This window comes from Myotis myotis, unplaced genomic scaffold (genome assembly GCF_014108235.1).
Source record: "Myotis myotis isolate mMyoMyo1 unplaced genomic scaffold, mMyoMyo1.p scaffold_m19_p_9, whole genome shotgun sequence".
Taxonomy (NCBI): Eukaryota; Metazoa; Chordata; class Mammalia; order Chiroptera; family Vespertilionidae; genus Myotis; species Myotis myotis.
In genome coordinates this window covers 65,576,261-65,597,642 of record NW_023416401.1, presented here as the reverse complement: position 1 = coordinate 65,597,642, position 21,382 = coordinate 65,576,261, and the positions used below count along the sequence as shown (strand labels likewise).

The 21,382-nt window shown below is 37.9% G+C and overlaps 1 protein-coding gene across 9 annotated transcripts in view; it reads left to right on the top strand.

Moving 5' to 3' along the window:
- Positions 1–21,382, top strand: part of GPCPD1 (glycerophosphocholine phosphodiesterase 1) — a 63,059-nt gene that overhangs the window by 33,519 nt on the left and 8,158 nt on the right. For 8 of the 9 annotated variants that reach the window (XR_004969955.1, XM_036322183.1, XM_036322184.1 and 5 more), the window contains 12 exons: positions 2,600–2,831; positions 6,899–7,061; positions 7,379–7,511; positions 8,507–8,561; positions 9,193–9,285; positions 11,963–12,040; positions 13,005–13,044; positions 14,168–14,229; positions 17,356–17,421; positions 18,689–18,825; positions 19,537–19,672; positions 20,079–20,239. Coding sequence is in view for 8 of the 9 variants with exons in the window: in XM_036322183.1 (XP_036178076.1) it covers positions 2,600–2,831; positions 6,899–7,061; positions 7,379–7,511; positions 8,507–8,561; positions 9,193–9,285; positions 11,963–12,040; positions 13,005–13,044; positions 14,168–14,229; positions 17,356–17,421; positions 18,689–18,825; positions 19,537–19,672; positions 20,079–20,239 (1,356 nt within the window). In the remaining variant the exon portion in view is untranslated. The remainder of the gene's footprint in view (positions 1–2,599; positions 2,832–6,898; positions 7,062–7,378; positions 7,512–8,506; positions 8,562–9,192; positions 9,286–11,962; positions 12,041–13,004; positions 13,045–14,167; positions 14,230–17,355; positions 17,422–18,688; positions 18,826–19,536; positions 19,673–20,078; positions 20,240–21,382) is intronic. The other variant, XM_036322188.1, reaches the window with a different exon arrangement.

The following is a 21,382-nucleotide window of genomic DNA, read 5'->3' as shown; positions in this document are numbered from 1 at the left end:
GATCGGGTGTGCAACCTGGCCATATGCCTTGGCTGGGAATTAAACTATGACCACCTGGTTCATAGGTCAACACTCAACCACTGAGCCACAGCCGGCTAGGCTGATTCCTGTTGAAATAGTCATGCATAGCTAGAAACTGGTGTTCTGACCATTTTCCGTCCCCCCAAGTTTGTATTAGTGTTAGATTAAACCTTCATGGTATAGGAAATAATTTTAACTGCAAGGTTATAAGGACTTTAAAAACTTAGCAACAGCTTATACATCTTAACTAAAACACTAAACATGCTATTTTATTTTATTATCAAATTTTAAGCACAAGTTTCTCTTTCAGTTGACTCCAGCAGTAAGTGGAAAGCAATGTCTCTTTATGATAGACTATAACATTTATATAGCTATTTGAAGAACCCCTTTAACAAATTCTTTCATAGATCCCTTTAAACATGACTTTTCTTTCTTTTCTGGGGGTGAGGGAGGAGGGTAGATGCACATTGCTGATGACAGATTAGCCTTTTTATCTCCATGCCTTTCTTGCCTGTTCATTACTGTCCATTTGTGGTCTCTTTTCATATGCTCTGGTAGAGGATGTTTCTTCTTTCAGGTTCACCAATAGAATCGGTTGTCCAGAATTATTCCTAAGAGCTTTGGTTTATGAGAAGAGATGATGGGTGTGTTTTTTTTATTATTGAAGTGCTACTTTTGATTAGTACAGTATTACCAGTTGAATAATCTATATGGATGTTCCCTCAGGAAGACTTCAGAATTATGTGGCTATGTGATAAGGCTCAGCAGTGGTTGGAGACAGGAGGTCATGCAGGGAAAGCAGGTCCCACTAATACAGTTCCATTATTTTTATTATCAATCAGATCCCATTTAAATCTAGAATGAAAAGTTTTTGGAGCTTAGCTATTTATTACTCTTACCAGCGCTTTTCAACCAGAGTGCTGCAGAATTTTAAAAACATGTAATACCTGACTATTTAGTCAGGGGCACTCACCTCTTTTCCCTTATATTGTCAAATTAAAAAAATGGCAATAGCCAACACAACAATAGCCGTCCAGTGTGAATGAATCAAATTGTTGGTCAGACTGGCAAACAATTTAATATTTTGGTGTGCTGCATAATTTTATTAATTAGTTTATGTGTGCTGTGATTTAAAAAATGTTGAAAATCGCTGCTGTATACATTAACATTACTTCCTACATTAATAATATTAAAGTTGTTTTAAGTGCATTTCAGTTGGTACATTCTTGTATATTCTAGAATTGAGTACTTTGGGGCATTACAAGTGCTCTGTGCAAGTAATTGCCTTTTATTGGGAGTAGATTAGTCTCTGTTGGCCCTATGGCTTGGGTAATTGGTCTTTGTTTTCATTGCTGCGAGGCCTGTAAGAGTTTTAGACTCTTAGTTTATATGTTTGTTTTGTTTAAAAAAGTGCATAGATACACATAAAAGATACATACAGACAAATATATGTACTTAATACAGTGTTTTTCTTTAGTAATATACTTTTCACAAAGTACCCCCGACTCACTGTGGTGAGATAGAAGAAAGGTGAAAATAGTTTATAATCTCTAACTCTTAACAGTCTTTTAATGCAGATTAGCAGAATATGGTTCGATTTTGTGCTTGTTTTATGCATAGGCATTTGTGAGACATCTCAAAAGAAATTGAAATGGCCAGGTATAGATGGAGGGTAATAGTAAGTACCTTTTTAGGTTCGTTTTTTTAAAAACCAAAGAATTAATGGAAATGGCCTTAGGCTTAATGAGCATTTGTCTCATTTTAATACTTTACAGAAATATATGTAGATTAAAACATCAGTGCTTTTTAAAATAAAATTTTATTGATTTCAGAGAGGAAAAAAGAGGGAGAGAGAAATAGAAACATCAATGATGAGAGAGAATCATTGATTGGCTGCCTCCTGCACACCCCCTATTGGGGATTGAGCCCAAAATCAGGGCATGTGCCCTTGACTGGAATCGTACCCAGAACCTTTCAGTCCACAGGCCAAGGCTCTATCTACTGAGCCAAACCAACTAGGGCTAAAACATCAGTATTTTATAAAATATAGCTGATGCCTTAACCCAGTGATGGCGAACCTATGACAGGCGTGTCAGAGGTGACACGCGAACTCATTTTTTGGTTGATTTTTCTTTGTTAAATGGCATTTAAATATATAAAATAAATATCAAAAATATAAATCTTTGTTTTACTATGGTTGCAAATATCAAAAAATTTCTATATGTGACACGGCACCAGAGTTAAGTTAGGGTTTTTCAAAATGCTGACACGCCGAGCTCAAAAGGTTCGCCATCATTGCCTTAACCTATAGTGTGTGTAGTCTTTATATAATATACAGTGTAGGGCAAATGTAGGTTTACAGTTGCTGTATGGAAAATATAATTAATAAATAATAAAAAAAAAATTCTGTTTCATGTACTCACAATTGTAAACCTACTTTTGCTCCATCTTGTATTTTATTATTTGAAGATTTTGCATATTCAGGGAGCACTTCTAAATTTTAGCATTTAGATAACATTTTTATGAGTTTTCCTTTAGTTCCACTTTTTGAAATTCATTATTTTTTCCTTTTGTTTAGAGTGAAGCTGACACTAGAGGGTCTGGAGGAAGATGATGATGATAGGGTGTCTCCCACTGTTCTTCACAAAATGTCCAATACCCTGGAGATATCCTTGATAAGCGACACTGAGTTCAAGTGCAAGCATTCACAGCCGGATTGTGGGTATGGCTTACAGCCTGATCGTTGGACGGAATATAGCATACAGACAATGGAACCAGATAATTTGGAACTAATATTTGATTTTTTTGAGGTGAGTAATTCTTTAACTTGAGGGGGTTGAGAAGGAATGTAGGCATGAACTTTTGTGTATGTTTTCATTTTTATTGTAGTCTAATTTATATAAACCCATGATTTGTACAGCATTTTAGATGTTTAATCTTCTATATATTTTGGCAGGCTTAAAAAACTTTATAGAGTTGACAGACACAAGTACTACCTATATATATCTATATATATGAAAGCATAAGCGATTGTTACAACCCGTCAACTGAACAACCGGTTGACCAGTCGCACAACGCACACTGACCACCAGGGTTCAGACGCTCAATGCAGGCCGGTCCCTCCCCCTGACCGGCCAGCTGACCCCAATCTGCCCCAATCGGGACTGGGGTAGACGGCCCCAATCAGCCCCAATCACCGGCTAGGCTGAGGGACCCCACCCATGCACGGATTCGTGCATCGGGCCTCTAATTAATATAATTGAGGACTTCAACAAAATTGGTTTCAAATAAAGATCAGATGTCTTGATGTCTGTGTCTGTGCTAAATATAACTGTTGTTGGGCAACCTGATGAAACTAGCATGATTGAGCCCTTTTTATGACCAAAGTCTATGGTTTATTGAGGCGTTTTATTATAAGAACTAGAGGCCCGGCGCATGAAAATTCATTCACTGGAGGGGGCGGTCCCTCAGCCTGGCCTGCCCCTTCTCACAGTCCGGGAGCCCTCAGGGGCAGGAGGCGACCCAGCAGTCAGGGGAAGGTGATGCCCTATCACACCTCTGCTGCTGCCACTGCTGGCAGCGCAAGCCTCAGCTGGCTCTGGTTACCTGAGCCTTGGGCGGCCCTGGGCGGCTGGGCAGCCGACATCTGAGGCTTGCCTGTGGCTTAGGCGTCAGCTGGGCTGCTGCCATCTGAGGCTTGCCTGCACCTTGGGCTGGCCCTGGACGGCTGGGGGGCTGAGGGACTGGGGAACTACAGAGGCAGGCACGTGCCCTTGACTGGAATTTAACCCAGGACCCTTCAGTCCTCAGGCCAACCCTCTATCCACTGAGCCAAATCGGCTACGGCTCTCCACAGATAATACCGAGCCCTCCCCTGAGGTCCTTGCTCTATTGGGCCTGGCTCAGTAGTTATATGTATCACTTTCCCTACTTTCTCTTTTTTTGGCACTTTTACTCCCATTTTTACTTTTCTGAAGTTTAAATCTTTGAGAGTAGGGTATGTGCCTTGCTCAGCAGTAGCAAGTAGCCATGGTTTCTTGAAAATGGCACAATTCAGAATGGATTTAAACCCAATGAGTAACATTTGTTGTGTGTAATTAAAATTATAATCTTTGAATTGTTTAATTTGATGATTCCTTTAGACATAGCTTTTGTGAGTGGCTTTTTAGCTACTTTGCATTAGATGGAATTTACAGTATTTTCCCCAAAAAATAACTAAAAATACTTTTATTTTTTAAAAAAGAAAACTATAGTTAGGTCTTACCTAAGTAATATGACCTGTAGGATTTTATTATAAAAATATAAAGTTTTGGTTGAATGTTTTCTTATTTTTAAAAAAATGTATTTTTTATTGATTTCAGAAAGGAAAGATGAGGGAGAGAGAGAGAGAAACATAAATGATAAGAGAGGATCATGATCTGCTGCCTCCTGTATGCCCCCCAATGGGGATTGAGCCAGAAACCTGGGCTTGTGCCCTGACCAGGAAATGAACTGGGGTCCTCTTGGTTCATGGGTCAACACTCAACCACTGAGCTACACCCACTGGGCAGGACCTACCTTTCAGTAATTCCTTGAACAGTTTAACTTCCCTTTCATTTGGTTAGCAGTTTTGGAAATAATATTTTATTTATTAACTAGGCTGCTAAAAAAAAAAAAATACTCAGTGTAATCTCAGAGTGTTCAATTTCCTGGAGAGTTACCATCCCTCTATGTCATCTGTGTGGATGTGTTTTTATAGAATATAATATACATTAAAAGGTCACTACAGGTATACCTTAGTCTTGTATATATATACTAGAGGCCCGGGGCATGAATTTGTGCACGGGTGGGATCCCTCTCGGTGGCCTGCAGGGATTGAGCCAAATCCTGCAGTCCAACGCCGCCTGCAGCTCCTACCTGCCACTCCCAGTCATCCTGGCCCTGCTATGCCTGCCACGGGCTCATGCCCAATCAGTCCCCATTGGGAGAGGCTCACGCTGCCACAGCAGTGCTTGTCAGCCATGAGCCCTGCGTCTGGCACCCTCCCAAGGGGAGTGGACTGCGGGATCAGGCTGAGACCGGCTCTCCAACATCCCCCAAGGGGTCCTGGATTGTGAGAGGGTGCAGGCCAGGCTGAGGGACCCCACCGGTCCACAGTTGGGCTGGGGAGGGACCGTGGAAGGGCTCCAGGGCATGTCCGGCCCATCTCGCTCAATACCAATCGGCCAGACCTCAGCAGCAAGCTAACCTACCAGTTGGAACATCTGCCCCCTGGTGGTCATTGCACGTCATAGCAATGGGTCGACCAGTTGACTGTGCCCCCTGGTGGTCAGTGCACGTCATAGTGAGCAGTTGAGCAGCCTTAGCGTATCATTAGCGTATTGCTTTGATTGGTTGGTTGGTTGTTCTGCCATTTGGTCTATTTGCATATTACCCTTTTATTACCCTTCTAGGACTACAAGCCCGGTGCAAGAAATTCATGCACGGGGGTAGGGGAGGAGGAGGGTCCCTCGGCCCAGCCTGAACTCTCTCGAAATCTGGGACCCTTCAGGGGATGTCCAGCTGCCAGTTTAGGCCCTGTGGGATTCCTGCGGGATCGGGCCTAAATTGGCAGTCGGACATCCCTCTCACAGTCCGGGACTTCTGACTCCTAACCACTCATCTGCCTGCCTCATCGTCCCTAACCACTCACCTGCCTGCCTGATCACCCCTAACTGCCTCTGCCTGATTGCCCCTAACCCCTCTGCCTGCCTACCTGATCACCCCTAACCACTTGTCTGATCGCCCCTAATCACAACTCCTAACCCAGGATGCCTCAGCTCTCATAGCCCCAGCTTTATCTGGAAGGTCATCTGGACAGTCATTTGGACAGTCGATCTAGAAGCAGTCCGGTCTAATTAGCATATTAGCTCTTTATTATATAGGATATATTTTGTTGATTTTAGAGAGGGAGAGGGAGAGATAGAATCATCAATGATGAAAGAGAATCATTGATTGGCTGCCTCCTGCACGCCCCTACTAGGGATTGAGTCCGCAACCCAGGCATGTGCCCTTGACTGGAATTTAACCCGGGACCCTTCAGTCCTCAGGCCAACGCTCTATCCACTGAGCCAAATCGGCTAGGGCAGTATACCTTAGTCTTTGAACATAAAAATACTTAGTAACCTTTTTTTTCAATCCTCACCAGGGTATTTTTCCATTGATTTTCAGAGAGAGTGGAAGAGAGGGAAAGAAAGAGAAATATTGATGTGAGAGAAACACATCGATTGGTTGCCTCCTGCATGTGCCCTGACCAGGGCCCAGGCTGGGTAAGAGCCTGCAAACGAGGTATGTGCCCTTGACTGGAATTGAACCTGGGACTCTTTGGTCTACAGTGCGAGGCTCTGTCCACTGAGCAAAACCAGCCAGTGCTACTTAGTAACTTTTAATTAGTGCTTCAAATTCACCTAATACATATTAGAGGATCAGAAGTGCAAATCAGCAGAGTTAATGATTAATAAAGTAACGCATAAACTTTATGCGGTTTTCAACCTGTGGGTCGCGAACAATGAAAATACATCCTGCATTATCAGATATTTACATTGCAATTCATAACAGTAGCAAAATTACAGTTGTGAAATAGCAACGAAAATAATTTTATGGTTGGGGGTCACCACAACATGAGGAACTGTATTAAAGGGTTGCGGCATTAGGAAGGTTGAGAACCACTGGCATAAAGTCTTAAAATATTATATACCAAAAAAAAAGTATTGTTTACTACCAAAAAATGCTCTAAGAATTACATGGATATAAATTTGATTGTATTTCTTATTGATCCTCCTCCATAGAGTGTTTTGATCTTTAAATGGAAAATATTAAAGTGTAAGAATTCAGATTATTTTAAACCTCATTTTTTCAGGAAGATCTCGGTGAGCATGTAGTTCAGGGTGATACTCTTCCTGGACATGTGGGTACAGCATGCCTCTTATCATCTACCATTGATGAGAGTGGGAAAAGTGCTGGAGTCCTCACTCTTCCTATCATGAGCAGAAATTCCAGACAAACAATAGGCAAAGTAAGAGGTAAGCCAGGAGAAGCAGGGTGGCCCTTTACAAAGTAGCAGAGGTTAAGTTAAAATTTTTATTAGTTTCAAATTGGACTTTTGAAAATGTTAAAGATTAAATTAATGATTTGTCTTAGAACATTAATATAACAACAGGATATATCTATTGAATTTTCTGGAAGCTTTACTTTGAATCAGTTTTGACTTGTTGATTTCTTTCCTATTTGATAGAGATTGATAAAGCTAGTTTGAGTGGTATTTAAATGTAATTGAGCTCATCATGGCCTTTTTAATTGTCTTTATTTTTGTCCCACCCCTTTTTTTTCCCTACAAAAGTTGACTATATAATTATTAAGCCATTACCGGGATACAGTTGTGACATGAAATCTTCATTTTCCAAGTATTGGAAGCCAAGAACACCATTGGATGTTGGACATCGAGGTGCGGGGAATTCTACAACAACTGCTAAGTAGGTTGCATATTTGAGCAGTGTTAGCATTTGGTAGCTCAAACTTGATAATGTTAAATTAATTCGACTGACCAAAGGTCAAATGATTCTTTTATTTTTACCCTGGAATTTAAATTTAATTTGTGATTGGGATTCCCAGTTAAGATTAACTAGAGACTAACTCTCTTCTAAAGATTCTGGTTGTTTTTTTAATATGTTACTGAATTGATGATTGATGGTAAGAAAGCCAGCCCCCACAGGGGAGGAGAGTGAGGGAAAGGATGAAAAAAGTGAAGGATGATAACAGGCACAAACTTCCAGTTATAAAATGAATAAGCCTGGGGGATGTGTACAGGACAGGGACTAAGAGTCAATAATATCATAATAACTAATTGTGGTGATCATATCACAAGACATAAATATAATCACTGTTGTATATCTGAAACTAATGTAATATTGTATACCAACTATACTTTATTAAATTAACAAACAAACTAGAAAGCTAGGGGAAAAGCTTAATGCCGAATGAGTCAGCCAGATGACATCAGTGTGTCTGTATTGTGGTCCTGACTTTTGGCATGTTGCCCTCTCTCGGTCTGTTTCCTCACCTGTTCTCAATATACTTTTCATACTTCCACCCTGTTGGTGTGTCAGCCTTTCCCCATTGCCCCTGTCTGCCAGTATTAAGTCATCTGAGGCTTCGTCACAAGGAGCAAGTTTCTGTGTCTCCACTGCTTCATGCCATTGCAAGGGTTCTTTTCCTTAATTGGTTACCTCACTTGGGGAAGTTGGGTTGACATAGGATATGCTTGTAAACACTTATAATTTATGGAATAAATGTACACAGCAACCAAGTGATGATCACAGTCTTGCTTTGGGGATGGCAAAATTAATCGCAAAGTAGAGAATAAGGACTGTTTCCATTGTTGAGTATATAGCTGGCTTCTTTATTATATTTGTTTTCTTAATCTTCTCTATAATGTATGATAACTATATTTCTATGTATTCTCTTTTAGGCTTGCTAAAGTTCAAGAAAATACTATTGCTTCTTTAAGAAATGCTGCTAGTCATGTAAGTGAACCTCTCTTTCTTCAAACAACTTTGAACTGTTGTGGTTCAAAGGTAGAAAAGTAGATAAATGTGGGTCTGGGAAATCTCCAGTCTGCATTAATAGGTTAAAAGGGGGAGTATTTATGCTTCTTCTGAACATGTTTCTACAGTGAAGCATCTGTAGACATTTGTATTTAGATTCATGGTGCAGACTGAGATGAAAACAATGGAATTAGCCCTGGCCGGGTAGCTCAGTTGGTTAGAGCTTCTTCCCAAGAACCCAAGGTTGTGGTTTTGATCCCTGTTCAGGGCACACACACATGAAGATCCCTGCTAGAGAACTTGCAGGGATCTGCTTTTTGAGAGAGGATTTCATTAAGACCTTTCCTTTCCTATTTTGATTCCAGGAAACAATTGCTGTGCTATTGAAAAAGGAAAATACTTATAATGGTTTTAAGAGAAGAAATTACTTTTTAGGATAAAGCTTAAACTGTAGCATTAAATTCATGTGAAAGTTTTTTGTTGTTTGTTTATTTTTGTACAAGTCTATGATTTTATAGTGAACAGTAGATTTTTTATGTCCTTATAGTTTTATATGTATTGTGAGCTAGATAATATTTTTTAAAATACTTATTTCCTTTATTTCTGTCAGGGTGCAGCCTTTGTGGAATTTGATGTACATCTTTCAAAAGATTTTGTGCCTGTGGTGTATCATGACCTTACCTGTTGTTTGACTATGAAAAAGGTATGTTGAAATTCTTTCATTTATAAGATATATAGATAAGTATTTATTAAATAGAGTTGGACAATTAATTTTCTTGGTGAGTTACTGCCAATCCCTGTCTCTCTCAAGCTCCTACAACATTGAGAGACAGGAATATTAATCTCCAAGAGTAGGTTCTTTATATTGCTGAATTGGCTTTTTTATATCTATATCTATATATATAAAAGCCAAGCAACCAGAACGCCAGAATGATCAGTCACTATGATGCGCACTACAGCCTGACTGGGGCCTCTATTGCCCTCCCACAACCTCCTGCAGCCCCTCGCCCTGGCCAATTTCCGGCAAAGGGACCCTTCTTCCCCCAGGCCGACAGCCAACCTCTTGCGGCCCCTCCCTTACCAGCCCAGCCTGATCGACCCCCATTGGGGCAGATCGGCTGGACCCCACCTGTGCACGAATTCATGCACCGGGCCTCTAGTTATCTAACAAAAGAACATTTTAAGTGGTTTCTTTACCAGTCTGCCATTGTCTCTATATTGAGGCAGGAGAGGAAGCTACCAGCATGTTTGTTTTCTAGGCTCCCTTCTTTTTCTTCAAGGTCTTTCTCAAATTAATAGGCTAGCATGATTTGGCTGAAATGGGAAGGACCACAATGAAAACTACAATTAGAAGTGCTTTGGAGCCAGATATTGGAGGCCTCTGTGAAGGGGTTTTGAGCCAAGAAGGGAAATGTTCAGAACTAAACTTCCAGATTAATAATTTGATATCTGATATAAGGGGGAATTTAAAGAGGATGGAGAATAGAGGCAAGAGGTACCGTTATGTGGGCCAAAGATAAGGTAAGCCTGAGACTTTTGAGAGTGGAGAGGAGGACATGATAAAGATTTGAAAATGCATATAATTTCTTAAAAATTATAATTGTTGTGCAAACAGAATTGTGATAATTATATATCACAACTGCCTAAACTTCAGTATACAAATTAACCAAGTGATTTCTTAGGGACTTATACTACTGGGGTTTATTTAGCATTTTCTTTAAAACTTTTTTTTTTTAATGGTTTTAAGTATTATTTTCCACTGAGTTGGTTTGAAGTTAAGGCTAGTTTGCTTACATATGTAGCACTGCACCAGACCCTGCATGTTATGTAAGTAGATGACAAGGCACCTGGCTCTGCCAGCTAGTGGATTCTAATCAGTCACTTGGGTTGGGATTACTATGATGTATAGAAAAGGACCTTTCTGTTTCTGTGAAACATTAGGAGAGGGAGGGAAGGAGATGCACCTGTTAGATGACAGAAGTAGGATAACATAATAGAAATGGAGCAGGTTGTTTTTGCTGTGGGGAAACTAATGCATAACCAAGAAGGCGGTTAATGAATCTAATTTCTTTGTTTTGCTCTTAATTTGAATCTGGATGAGTTAATTGGGGAATGAGAGTAATGAATTGTGTATATTTTTAGTTTTAATTTTTAAGCTGGTATTTTTCAATAAAAGCAATGGTTCATAAGATTATGAATATAAGGTTGCCTTTCCCTTGGCCACATTCCCTTACTCTTAATAATCTCTTATGTGTTCTCACAGAAAAACTGTGCATATACAAACTCATACCATATGTATATAAACGAGTATAAAAGTAATAAATTTTAATGTATAGGGGTGTGCAAGCGTAGTTTTATAGTTGTGAGTTTGAGTACGCAAAACAGAGTTTATTCTTTTACTATGTATTATTATTTATTTGTATTACAACTGTAAACCTACTTTTATCCAGTCCTGTATTTGTTGGATTAATGGTTTATCTGTGGTACATTAACTTTTATTAAGATAAAGGTGCCTAAACAGTGGGCCGTTTGATATGATATTAAAGTCTAATAAAACAGATTTGCTCAAGGGGAAAGCATTTATAATAGAGTTCCTGTTAAGTATTACACTTATAGTTAATTAGAGGCCTGTTGCACGAAGAGATTCGTGCAATAGGCCTTCCCTTCCCCTGGCTGCCGGCACTGGTTTTCCTCCGGCACCCGGGACCCAGGCCTTGGCTCCGGCCGGAGCCGCCTTCAGTCTTTGCTGCTCTGGCCAGAGCCGCCTTCAGTCTTTGATCTGCCACTTCACGCCTGCGTATGCAAATTAATCGCCATCTTTGTTGGCGGTTAATTTGCATATCTCGCTGATTAGCCAGTGGGAGGCGTAGCGAAGGTATGGTCAATTACCATGTTTGTCTATTATTAGATAGGATAACATTTTTAATAACAATTGATTTCTGCAGCTATTCTTAACCAAACTTAAGTTTAAAAGGTTTAGAAAAGGTTAAAAGCTTATTAACAGAAATTAATTCTTACATAGTACTTGCATGTTGATTGCCTAGTCATGTGGCATAGATCTATGGCGAATAAAGTATATACAGGATGACAGGAAATAGAGGTAATCACTGAACCTCTGGCTTTGTTTTCAGTGTGTCTCCAGTGCCATAACCTGCTCCCATCTGTTTTCTTTCTTCCAGGAACTGCCACTTACATTAAAACCAAAAACCAGAATTTAAGAGCTGAGGTGTAGTGTTAGATAAGAAGGGCTCCTCTACATGGGCTCACTGTAGTCATCAAATAATTGTTCTTGTCATTCAGTAAATTAAGATATTAGTCCTGCCTGGGGTAAACATTCAGTAATAATTTGAGGCCTATATTCCTTTTTCTTTTCTATTTAGAAATTTGAGGCTGATCCGGTTGAATTATTTGAAATTCCAGTAAAGGAATTAACATTTGACCAGCTCCAGTTGTTAAAGGTAGTAATAACAGCATAAAATGTATATAATCTTTTATTTTAAGACTATTTGTACCTGTCTGTATATGGTAATGTTCTCTGCACATGGAGATAATATAGTCAACATGCATAGAGTATATGCTTTGGTTTTCTGTTCTATTAGGAAGAATAGGTTTGTGCCAATCTATCTGTCTTCTCTGTTTTCATGAACCCCCTTGGTTTTTGCATACGTCAAGGGCCTAGGCCAATGGTCGGCAAACTCATTAGTCAACAGAGCCAAATATCAACAGTACAATGATTGAAATTTCTTTTGAGAGCTAAATTTTTTAAACTTAAACTATATAGGTAGGTACATTGTTATTAACTTAATTAGGGTACTCCTAAGGCTTAGGAAGAGCCACACTCAAGGGGACAAAGAGCCGCATGTGGCTCGCGAGCCGCAGTTTGCTGACCACGGGGCTAGGCTATAAGTCTTTGTCAGCCCTTCTCATCCACAATTTTAGGTTGCCTCTGTTCTACTTTAGCCTTTCTTTATATAACTCACTACTTTACAATTGGCCTTTTATGCTATTAATAGGCTTTATACTTATGTCGCTAAGATCTTTGTATATTTTGTTATTCCATGTAATCTTATATGATCCCCCTTTCTATTCCCATTGGATACCTAAATAAATGGTTGATTGAGTATAAGTTTCCTAACTTAAGAATCTTTATATTCTTCTTCCCTACTTGGGTATTTGATTATGATCTTATATGTGTGTGTGTGTGTGTATGTATATATATATATACATACACACACACACACACACACACACATACACATATACACACACACAAAAACACACACACACATATATATATGCTTATTCTTATTAAACTTATAATTCTACATTTTATAGTTTTCTCTAACTTACTAGCTCTTCAAGTTAAAGTTCTTCATAAACTAAGGCTTTTTCTAATGATTGCATTTTGTGTGTGTTTTCTAGCTTACTCATGTGACTGCACTAAAATCTAAAGATCTAAAAGGTATGTACAAATATGGAAACACTGTTTTCATTTCATAGTTAGCATATATACAGTATTTCCTTATCCATTTTGACACACTGTTGGTCATTTAATGAATATAATACAGGGCTGTCCAAAAGTAATTTTATAAACATGAAAGCTTTACATATATTAATCTTCAAGTGCATATATGTCATTGTATAGATGATCAGAGGTCTTTATCATTTTGTACCTTTCAGTATTTCCAACATTCTTCACATTACAAAATGATAAGACTATAGCAAGGATAGAAGCCAGGAAAATGAAGGCAGCTCTACCTAATATTTACCAATTGTGACCTTGGGCAGTTTACTTGCCTCAGGTTCCTCAAAGCTTGTCCTGCCTACAAAATCCCTTTGTAATTCCACTTTACTTTCTCCTCCCATGGGACATAATAGTCTATGCCATTCATTTGAGGCTTAGTGTATCCTTTGTTGTTACCCTTTATTTTTATATATGCCCTGTCTCTTCAACTAGACTGTAAACCTCTGTAGGGTGAGGAAAATGTTTTTATGTATTTCGAGCCAGTGATTTCAGAGAGGAAGGAAGAGAGATAGAAACATTTATGATGAGAATCATTGATTGGGTGCCTCCTAAACACCCCACACTGGGAATCGAGCCTGCAATCTGGGCAAATGCCCTCACCAGGATTCAAACCATGACCTCTTGGTTTATAGGTCGACACTCAACCACTCAGCCACACCAAGCGGTCTTTTTTAACTTCTGAGACGATTTTGATATTTCAGATAGTCTTAGCAAGATGACATAGCTCTTAATTCCATTAAGAAATAACAAAACACTCTTGTGACTACCTTTTTTAAAAGAAGTATTACAACTTTTATGAGAAAATAATCATTGTTAGGACCACAGACTATGGTGTTTCTGTTAAATGTTGCATACTAGTCTTCAAAGAGGATGCTTATTTTAAAAATCGGGGGTTTAATGGTTAAAAATAATAAATATAAGAGCCTTCAAACACTGCATATGAAAGGATTTCATAATTACTTTAGCATGTCTTTTTTTGCCTACAAATTTAGAAAGAGATCTTAGTGATAAAATGGTATTTTTTTTAATCTACTGAGTTTTTATAATTTAAATTTTTCAGAATCTGTGGTTGAAGAAGAAAATTCTTTATCTGATAATCAGCCATTTCCTTCTCTTAAGATGGTAAGTTCCTTAGGAAAACTAGGGCAAGGCTATCTCATTAATTCTGTTATATCTGAATAACTTTATTCTCTTAAATGGGTACTAATATGGTTGTATCAAAGGCAATCCAATATAATAAAGAGCTAATGTGCTAATTAGACTGGACGGCAGAACAACCTTCCAGAACAATCTTCCAATCTTCCAGATGACTTCCCGGAACAACCAGTGGAGGGGGGGAAGGGGGAAGGGGGTGGAGGGAGGCCGCAAGGCAGCCAGGGCTGCGAGGGCCTACTCTTGCACGATTTTTGTGTATCAGGCCTCTAGTATTAATATAAACTTGTCATCATTGATGCTTTATAGAGAAGATATATTCTTATGTGGTGTACCTATGCTACTTTAAAAAAAGATAGTAATTTACCTGCTTAATACAAATTCCCACCTCAGTTGATTAATTTGATAAGAATAGGAAATTCACATATTTCTGTATATAAAAAGGAAGGAGAGGGCAGGGAACAAGGAGTTGGGGGAGATGTGATTATAAGAGAGGCATTTAACTGTTCCTTAACATTTTGGAGAGAAATTAGATCCTCCAAAGAAAATAAGGACCCTCATTACATAAAATGAGACACAAATTTAAAGAATTTACTCTGGAAAAGTATAAGAAAAACTAGCATGAATATTTTGAAACTAGACAATTTATACAGGAATCTATCTGACAGAATCGGGCAAGCCTATATGGACACCAGACCCTCTCCTTAGCTATGCTAAGTCTGCTTTTTATTCTACTGGCTCCATTTCCCAACTTCTACTCTTCTCCATTATCTTTTCTTGGTGATGTCACCTATAGGAGATTTCTTAAGGCAAAAATAGGTCATTTCAATTTATCACAATTATTCACCCTACAGAAAGGATGCTACAAGAGAAATCCTCAAATGGACACAGTCTTATTGGTGCATTTATTATTTTTGTCTTAATGCATTTAAAACATGATTTGAATAATTTTTCAGATATTTCTGAAGCCCAGCTAAGTAAAGTCATTCTTTCTATTCCAAAATTCCGAAATCATTTAGTTCTTAGAAATCTCATGATTCCTAAACTTGTGACTTCATAGAATGGAAAAAAGTTTTTAAAAAAATTGTTTGTGAAAGGTTTGACAATATTTGCTTAGTCAAATAAGTTCAACACACACACTCATTTATTCACTCACTTTGACATCACAATAATTGAATCACAGAGAAATTTCAAAGCCCCAAAAAGGCCAAATACAGTCTTCTCAGTATAAAAAAGGATCTTTTTTAAAAACAATATATTTTTTATTGATTTCAGAGAGGAAGGGAGAGGGGAAGAGAGATAGAAACATCAATGATGAGAGGGAATCATTGATTGGCTGCCTACTGCACGCTCCCAACTGGGAATCGAGCCTACAACCCAGGCATGTGCCCCTGACCAGAATCGAACCTAGGAGAGACCTTTCAGTCCGCAGTCCCACCCTCTATCCACTGAGCCAAACCAGCTAGGGCTAAAGAAGGATCTTTCTGCAAATTTGATGTTTAACAATCTTAGAACTATTAATATACTAGTATATACTATTGTTCTTATTTTTTAATTTTGTGTTGGTCCAGTAAAAAGGTGACAGGTGCCCTAGCTGGTTTGGCTCAATGGATAGAGGGTCGGCCTGTAGACTGAAGGGTCCTGGGTTCGATTCTGGTCAAGGGCACATGCCCGGGTTGCAGGCTCGATCCCTAGTGGGGGGCGTGCAGGAGGCAGCCAATAAATGATTCTCTCTCATCATGGATGTTTCTATCTCTCCCTCTCCTTTTCTCTCTGAAATCAATAAAAATATATTTTAAAAAATAGTGACGGTATGTTAAATAAATATTGTTAAAGATATCAGGGGGGAAAGTCAAAAGCCCCACACAAAATTGAGTACAACCTGTTTTAGGTACTGTACTTTTCAGCTGGTTAGTATAGACTAGTGATAGCGAGCCTTTTGAGCTCGGCATGTCAGCATTTTGAAAAACCCTAGCTTAACTCTGGTGCCGTGTCACATATAGAAATTTTTTGATATTTGCAACCATAGTAAAACAAAGATTTATATTTTTGATATTTATTTTATATATTTAAATGCCATTCAACAAAGAAAACCAAAAAAAATGAGTTCGCGTGTCACCTCTGACATGCGTGTCATAGGTTCGCCATCACTGGTATAGACCCAGGGCTAGATCCCAGGTCACCAGGCTACCAAGCTATGTTCTTACTATTACATTGTCTTTTTAGTGTGCTTTATTTGCTGTTATAAAATCAAACATCATATGTATTATCTATGTTAAATGGTTTCTAAACTTTTGAAATAAATTGAAATTAAAAACACAATCTGTTTCAAATTCATTTTGCCTTGTACATGTTTCTGTATTTGCCCGGCCTTCATGTTTGAAGACTAATTAAGTCAGCTCTTTGTAGTACAATAGCCTGGCTTTATAATTTCAATTTTATTTTCTACTTATGCTGCCAAAATGGTGTTATTGCAAAATGTCTAGATAACTTAGTTTAAATAAGTTGACACCGTATTATTTGTTCATTTATATACTCATAACCTTATTAATGAACCTTGGCATATTCTTTCATTTGGAGATAACATCTTTTCAGGGGGTTATCAGCATGATATTGTTAAGCATCACCACCTTCAAAAAAGTTAGGAAACATAGTTTTTCATATAACCATGACTTAGTATTAGTATATTGATATACTTGAATAAAATTCAGAAAGTACAACAAATGCCTTCTTAAATCCTTGAGGTCGCATAAGTTTATTGCGGTTCACTTTGGATATCCAGTAGTAACAGTGAGAAGAATTTTAGGTTAAGGATCCATCTTTGTGGTAGTAGTGATCAGTTATCACAGATAGTACCTAGGACTGTTGCTTTTGCTGTTTAATTTCTTTTGACTCTCTTAATTTAATTAAAGAGATTGTCAGTTGAGTATAAGAAAAGCTAGTGATTTAATGCTAAAAGCATTTTACTCTTACTAGCGATATATTTTCTTACAGATTGCTTTTTTTTAATAATTTTGTTTTTCTCTTTCCCCCTTATTCTACCATTCATTTCACCAAAAATAAAACAAAATTCACCACCAACAAACAAAACTCTAGGTTTTAGAGTCTTTGCCAGAAGATGTAGGGTATAACATAGAAATAAAGTGGATCTGCCAACAAAGGGTAAGTAATTCTTTGTGTATTCTCGTCTTTCCCTTTTCCTCTGTGTTTTAAATACATTCACTCTTATCTTTTTGCTTTAATGGAATAAGTGAAACTGAAAACTGACTGTGGTTTCTTCCAGTAAGCACAGTGCTTTTAGACCTTTTTAATAAAGCATATTTTATTTATTTTTAAATGTTTTTATTGATTTCAGAGAGATAAATAGAAATTTTTTTTTTTAAATAGAAATATTAATGATGAGAATCACTGATCGGCTGCCTCCTGTACACCCCTTACTGGAGCTTGTGCCATGACTGGGAACTGAACCATGATGATTTCATTCATGGGTTGATGCTCAATCACTAAACCACACTGGCCAGGCAATAAAGCATATTGTATATACTTATACTAATTTGTGGCTACTTAAAAGTAGTAATGAATGTATTATAGTAGAAATTTCCATGTTCATGTGTCTCGTGCACATTTATATGGGTGGTTTCTGGGCATGCTCATAGGTGAACAATAAGAACACTGGACAGTCAGAACTCTATAACTTTGATTAGTTTTTATTTTATCTTCCCCATCTAAACACATAATAATGTCCTAAGCAGTTTTCTATTAAGTGCTAGTAGCTAGTAATAATTAACCAGGAAAATAAATTTTTACAAATGTGTTTTAAATCACTCACAGATTTAGTCATTGTTTTGTTCAATAATTACATATTGAAAAGCTGTTAAAGGCCAGGTATTTTCTGAGTGCTGGGATCAAGTAGTGAAAGAATAAAGCCTTGCCTTCCTGGAACCTATATTCTGGTCGAGGAGAACAGCTATTGAATGTATCAGATGAGGGTACTTGATAGGCCTAAGATCCAAAGAATGAGAAATTTAACTAGTAATTCATATTTACCAGGTTTTGTTGTTGTTTGCAGTGAGTTAGCAAATGAAGTAGAGCCCTTTTGTCCTAAAGTTTATGAAGAATATATAAAACTATTTAAAAAGTCACAGTAGATTGCAAATTTCCAGTTTTAGTTTTTATTTATCTTATTAAAACAAAAGTCTATTAATGGTATAATTGCTTTGCATATAAGCGTCTCTATACCTGAATTATGATAGCTGCACTGTCGATAAGTAGCAATGTGTTCATGGGCACGTCATTTCATTTTTCAGGCCTTTGCTTTTCTCATCTGTAAACTAAGAGTTGGACTAGATGTTCTCAAGATTTTTTTCCTAGCACTGTGATTCCAGAGTAGTTAATGGCTTTTGTTTTCCTATTTGCTTCTTCTACATAGGATGGAATGTGGGATGGTAACTTATCAACATATTTTGACATGAATCTGTTTTTGGATATCATTTTAAAAACTGTCTTAGAAAATTCTGGAAAGAGAAGAATAGTGTTTTCTTCATTTGATGCAGATATTTGCACAATGTGAGTAATAGCCATTTTTTTCCTCATATACTCTCTTACTGTAGTTAGGACTTAGTGTACAAAGATTATGGTTGGAGGTGGGGAAGTGCTCAGACTTTACCCTTGATTTATCCTCTCAGAAAAGTTATATATATTCTCACTTCCCTTCAGGACTACCTGCTGGGATGCCCTTCACTCCTGTAAACTCCATACCCACTGGGTCCTAATGCATCATACCATGTATTGCATGTAACATCTTCCTTACCAAATTATAAGCCCTTAAAGGCTTTCTTTTTTAATTGATTTTTTACAGAGAGGAAGGGAGAGGGATAGAGAGTTAGAAATATTGATGAGAGGAACATCGATCAGCTGCCTCCTGCACAGCCCCTATTGGGGATGTGCCTATAACCAAGGTACATGCCCTTGACTGGAATTGAACCTGGGACCCTTCAGTCTGCAGGCCAATGCTCTATCCACTGAGCCAAACCAGTCAGGGCCCTTAAAGGCTTTCTTGTTGCCCATTTCTGAGAATATTTTAGGTATTGTATAGAAAAATTAAAATTTTTTTTTATTTTTTGTCTGAAAGGCAATACGCACATGTTAATGGTGATTATATCTCAGTAATGGGATTATGCTTGGGGGCGGTGGTCTTTATATATTTTCTAAAGCTTCAAAACAATATATTATAATTATCATCCCAATGAAAAGCATTTTTTAAATTGTCTTTTTTAGGGTTCGGCACAAGCAGAATAAATATCCCATATTATTTTTGACTCAAGGAAAGTCTGATATTTACCCTGAACTCATGGACCTCAGATCTCGGACAACTGCTATTGCAATGAGTTTTGCACAGTTTGAAAATCTACTGGTAAGTTATGTTTGAATTTCTTAATTTTCATTTTTTAAAAATGCTCTTTAGAGAAGAAATAAAGTTTCATGTTCCATTATACATCTAATTGGTTAGTTTTGACCTATTTATAACAAGCAGATAGTTCTACTTAAAAATGAGAGTATTAGGTCTCAGAATCAAAAGCAATTACTTGAACAAAAAAATATATACATTTTCTTGAATGCCTACATTAAGTAAGTTTTGTAGTTGAGTGGATTTTATGATTTGTCTGAAATGACTTAATAATATAAGTTGTGTAAGAAAAATTATACATTGTCTTTTCCTGCCCACTCAACTTTGGAGAGCACTGATTTAGAATATGACCATTTAGCATTTGCAGTCAATAAGTTACTTTTTCATGAGTAATTTATTTTTCTCCCATTAGGGGATAAATGCACATACTGAAGATCTGCTCAGAAACCCATCCTACATTGAAGAGGCAAAAGCTAAGGGACTAGTCATATTCTGCTGGGGTGATGATACCAACGACCCGGAAAACAGGAAGAAATTGAAGGAATTTGGAGTTAATGGTCTAATTTATGATAGGTATTTGTTTTTCATGAAAAACTTTCATGAACTGTTAGCAAAAAAGTAGCTTTCATTTTATAGCATAAATACTATTAAACTTAGTTAAAATTCAGTAGCTCAGCCTGAGGTTTATCTTAACATTTGTCAGTGGAATTTTTCATACTTTAAAAATCACGTGGGAAGCTTGTTCTGGTGACTGGGCTCTAAGTTACCTTGAGGGTGAGGCTGTCTGCCCCAGACCACTTCAGTCTAAACCAGCTTTCTTAATGATCTTACCCAGTTCTGTGGCTTTTCATACCTTTATATATTCCTAAATTTTTATATCTCCAACTCAGATCTTTCCCTTGACCTCTATCTAAACTTTTTTTTATATATAAATATATTTTTATTGATTTGAGAGAGGAAGGGAGAGGGAGAAAGAGATACAAACATTAATGATGAGAATTATTGATCAGCTGCCTCCTGCATGCCCCCCACTGGAGATCTAGCCTGCAACCTGGGCATGTGCCCTGACCGGGAATGGAACTGTGACCTCCTGGTTCATAAGTCAACACTCAGTCACTGAGCCATGTTGGTTGGCTCTCTGTACTTTTTTTTATCTAGCTATAGATTTAACCGATTTCAGTATAAATGACAACTCTTGTCTTTCCAGTTTCTCATGAAGTCCTTCATGATTCTGTTCTTTATCTCATATCCCAAATCCAGTCAAACAAAATCATGTTGATTCTATCTTCAAATATATCCTGAATCTATCAACTCACCATGTTTACTGTTGTCACTCGCAAGCTACCTCATTTCCAAGGTGCATTATTGAAAGAGCCTTCTCACTGGCCATTGCCTCCACCCCTGACTCCCTGCTGTCTGTCTTCAGCACAGTAGCCAGAGGGTGCCTGTTAACATCTCGGTCAGATCATGTTACTGCTTAAAACCTAAGAGTAAAATTCCAGGCCCTTTCCGCCCCACCCCCCTCTCCCCGCCAATGTCAATGTCTCAGTAAAGTCTTCCCTGAATATCCTAATTCAGATAACAACTGCCATTCACAGTGAACAACTGACTTTTCTCCCTAGCATTTACCACCATCTGACATAATATTTTACTTGTTTATTTTCTGCCTGGCCTGCCCCACCCCAATACACCCAACACAAACATAAGCTGCATGAG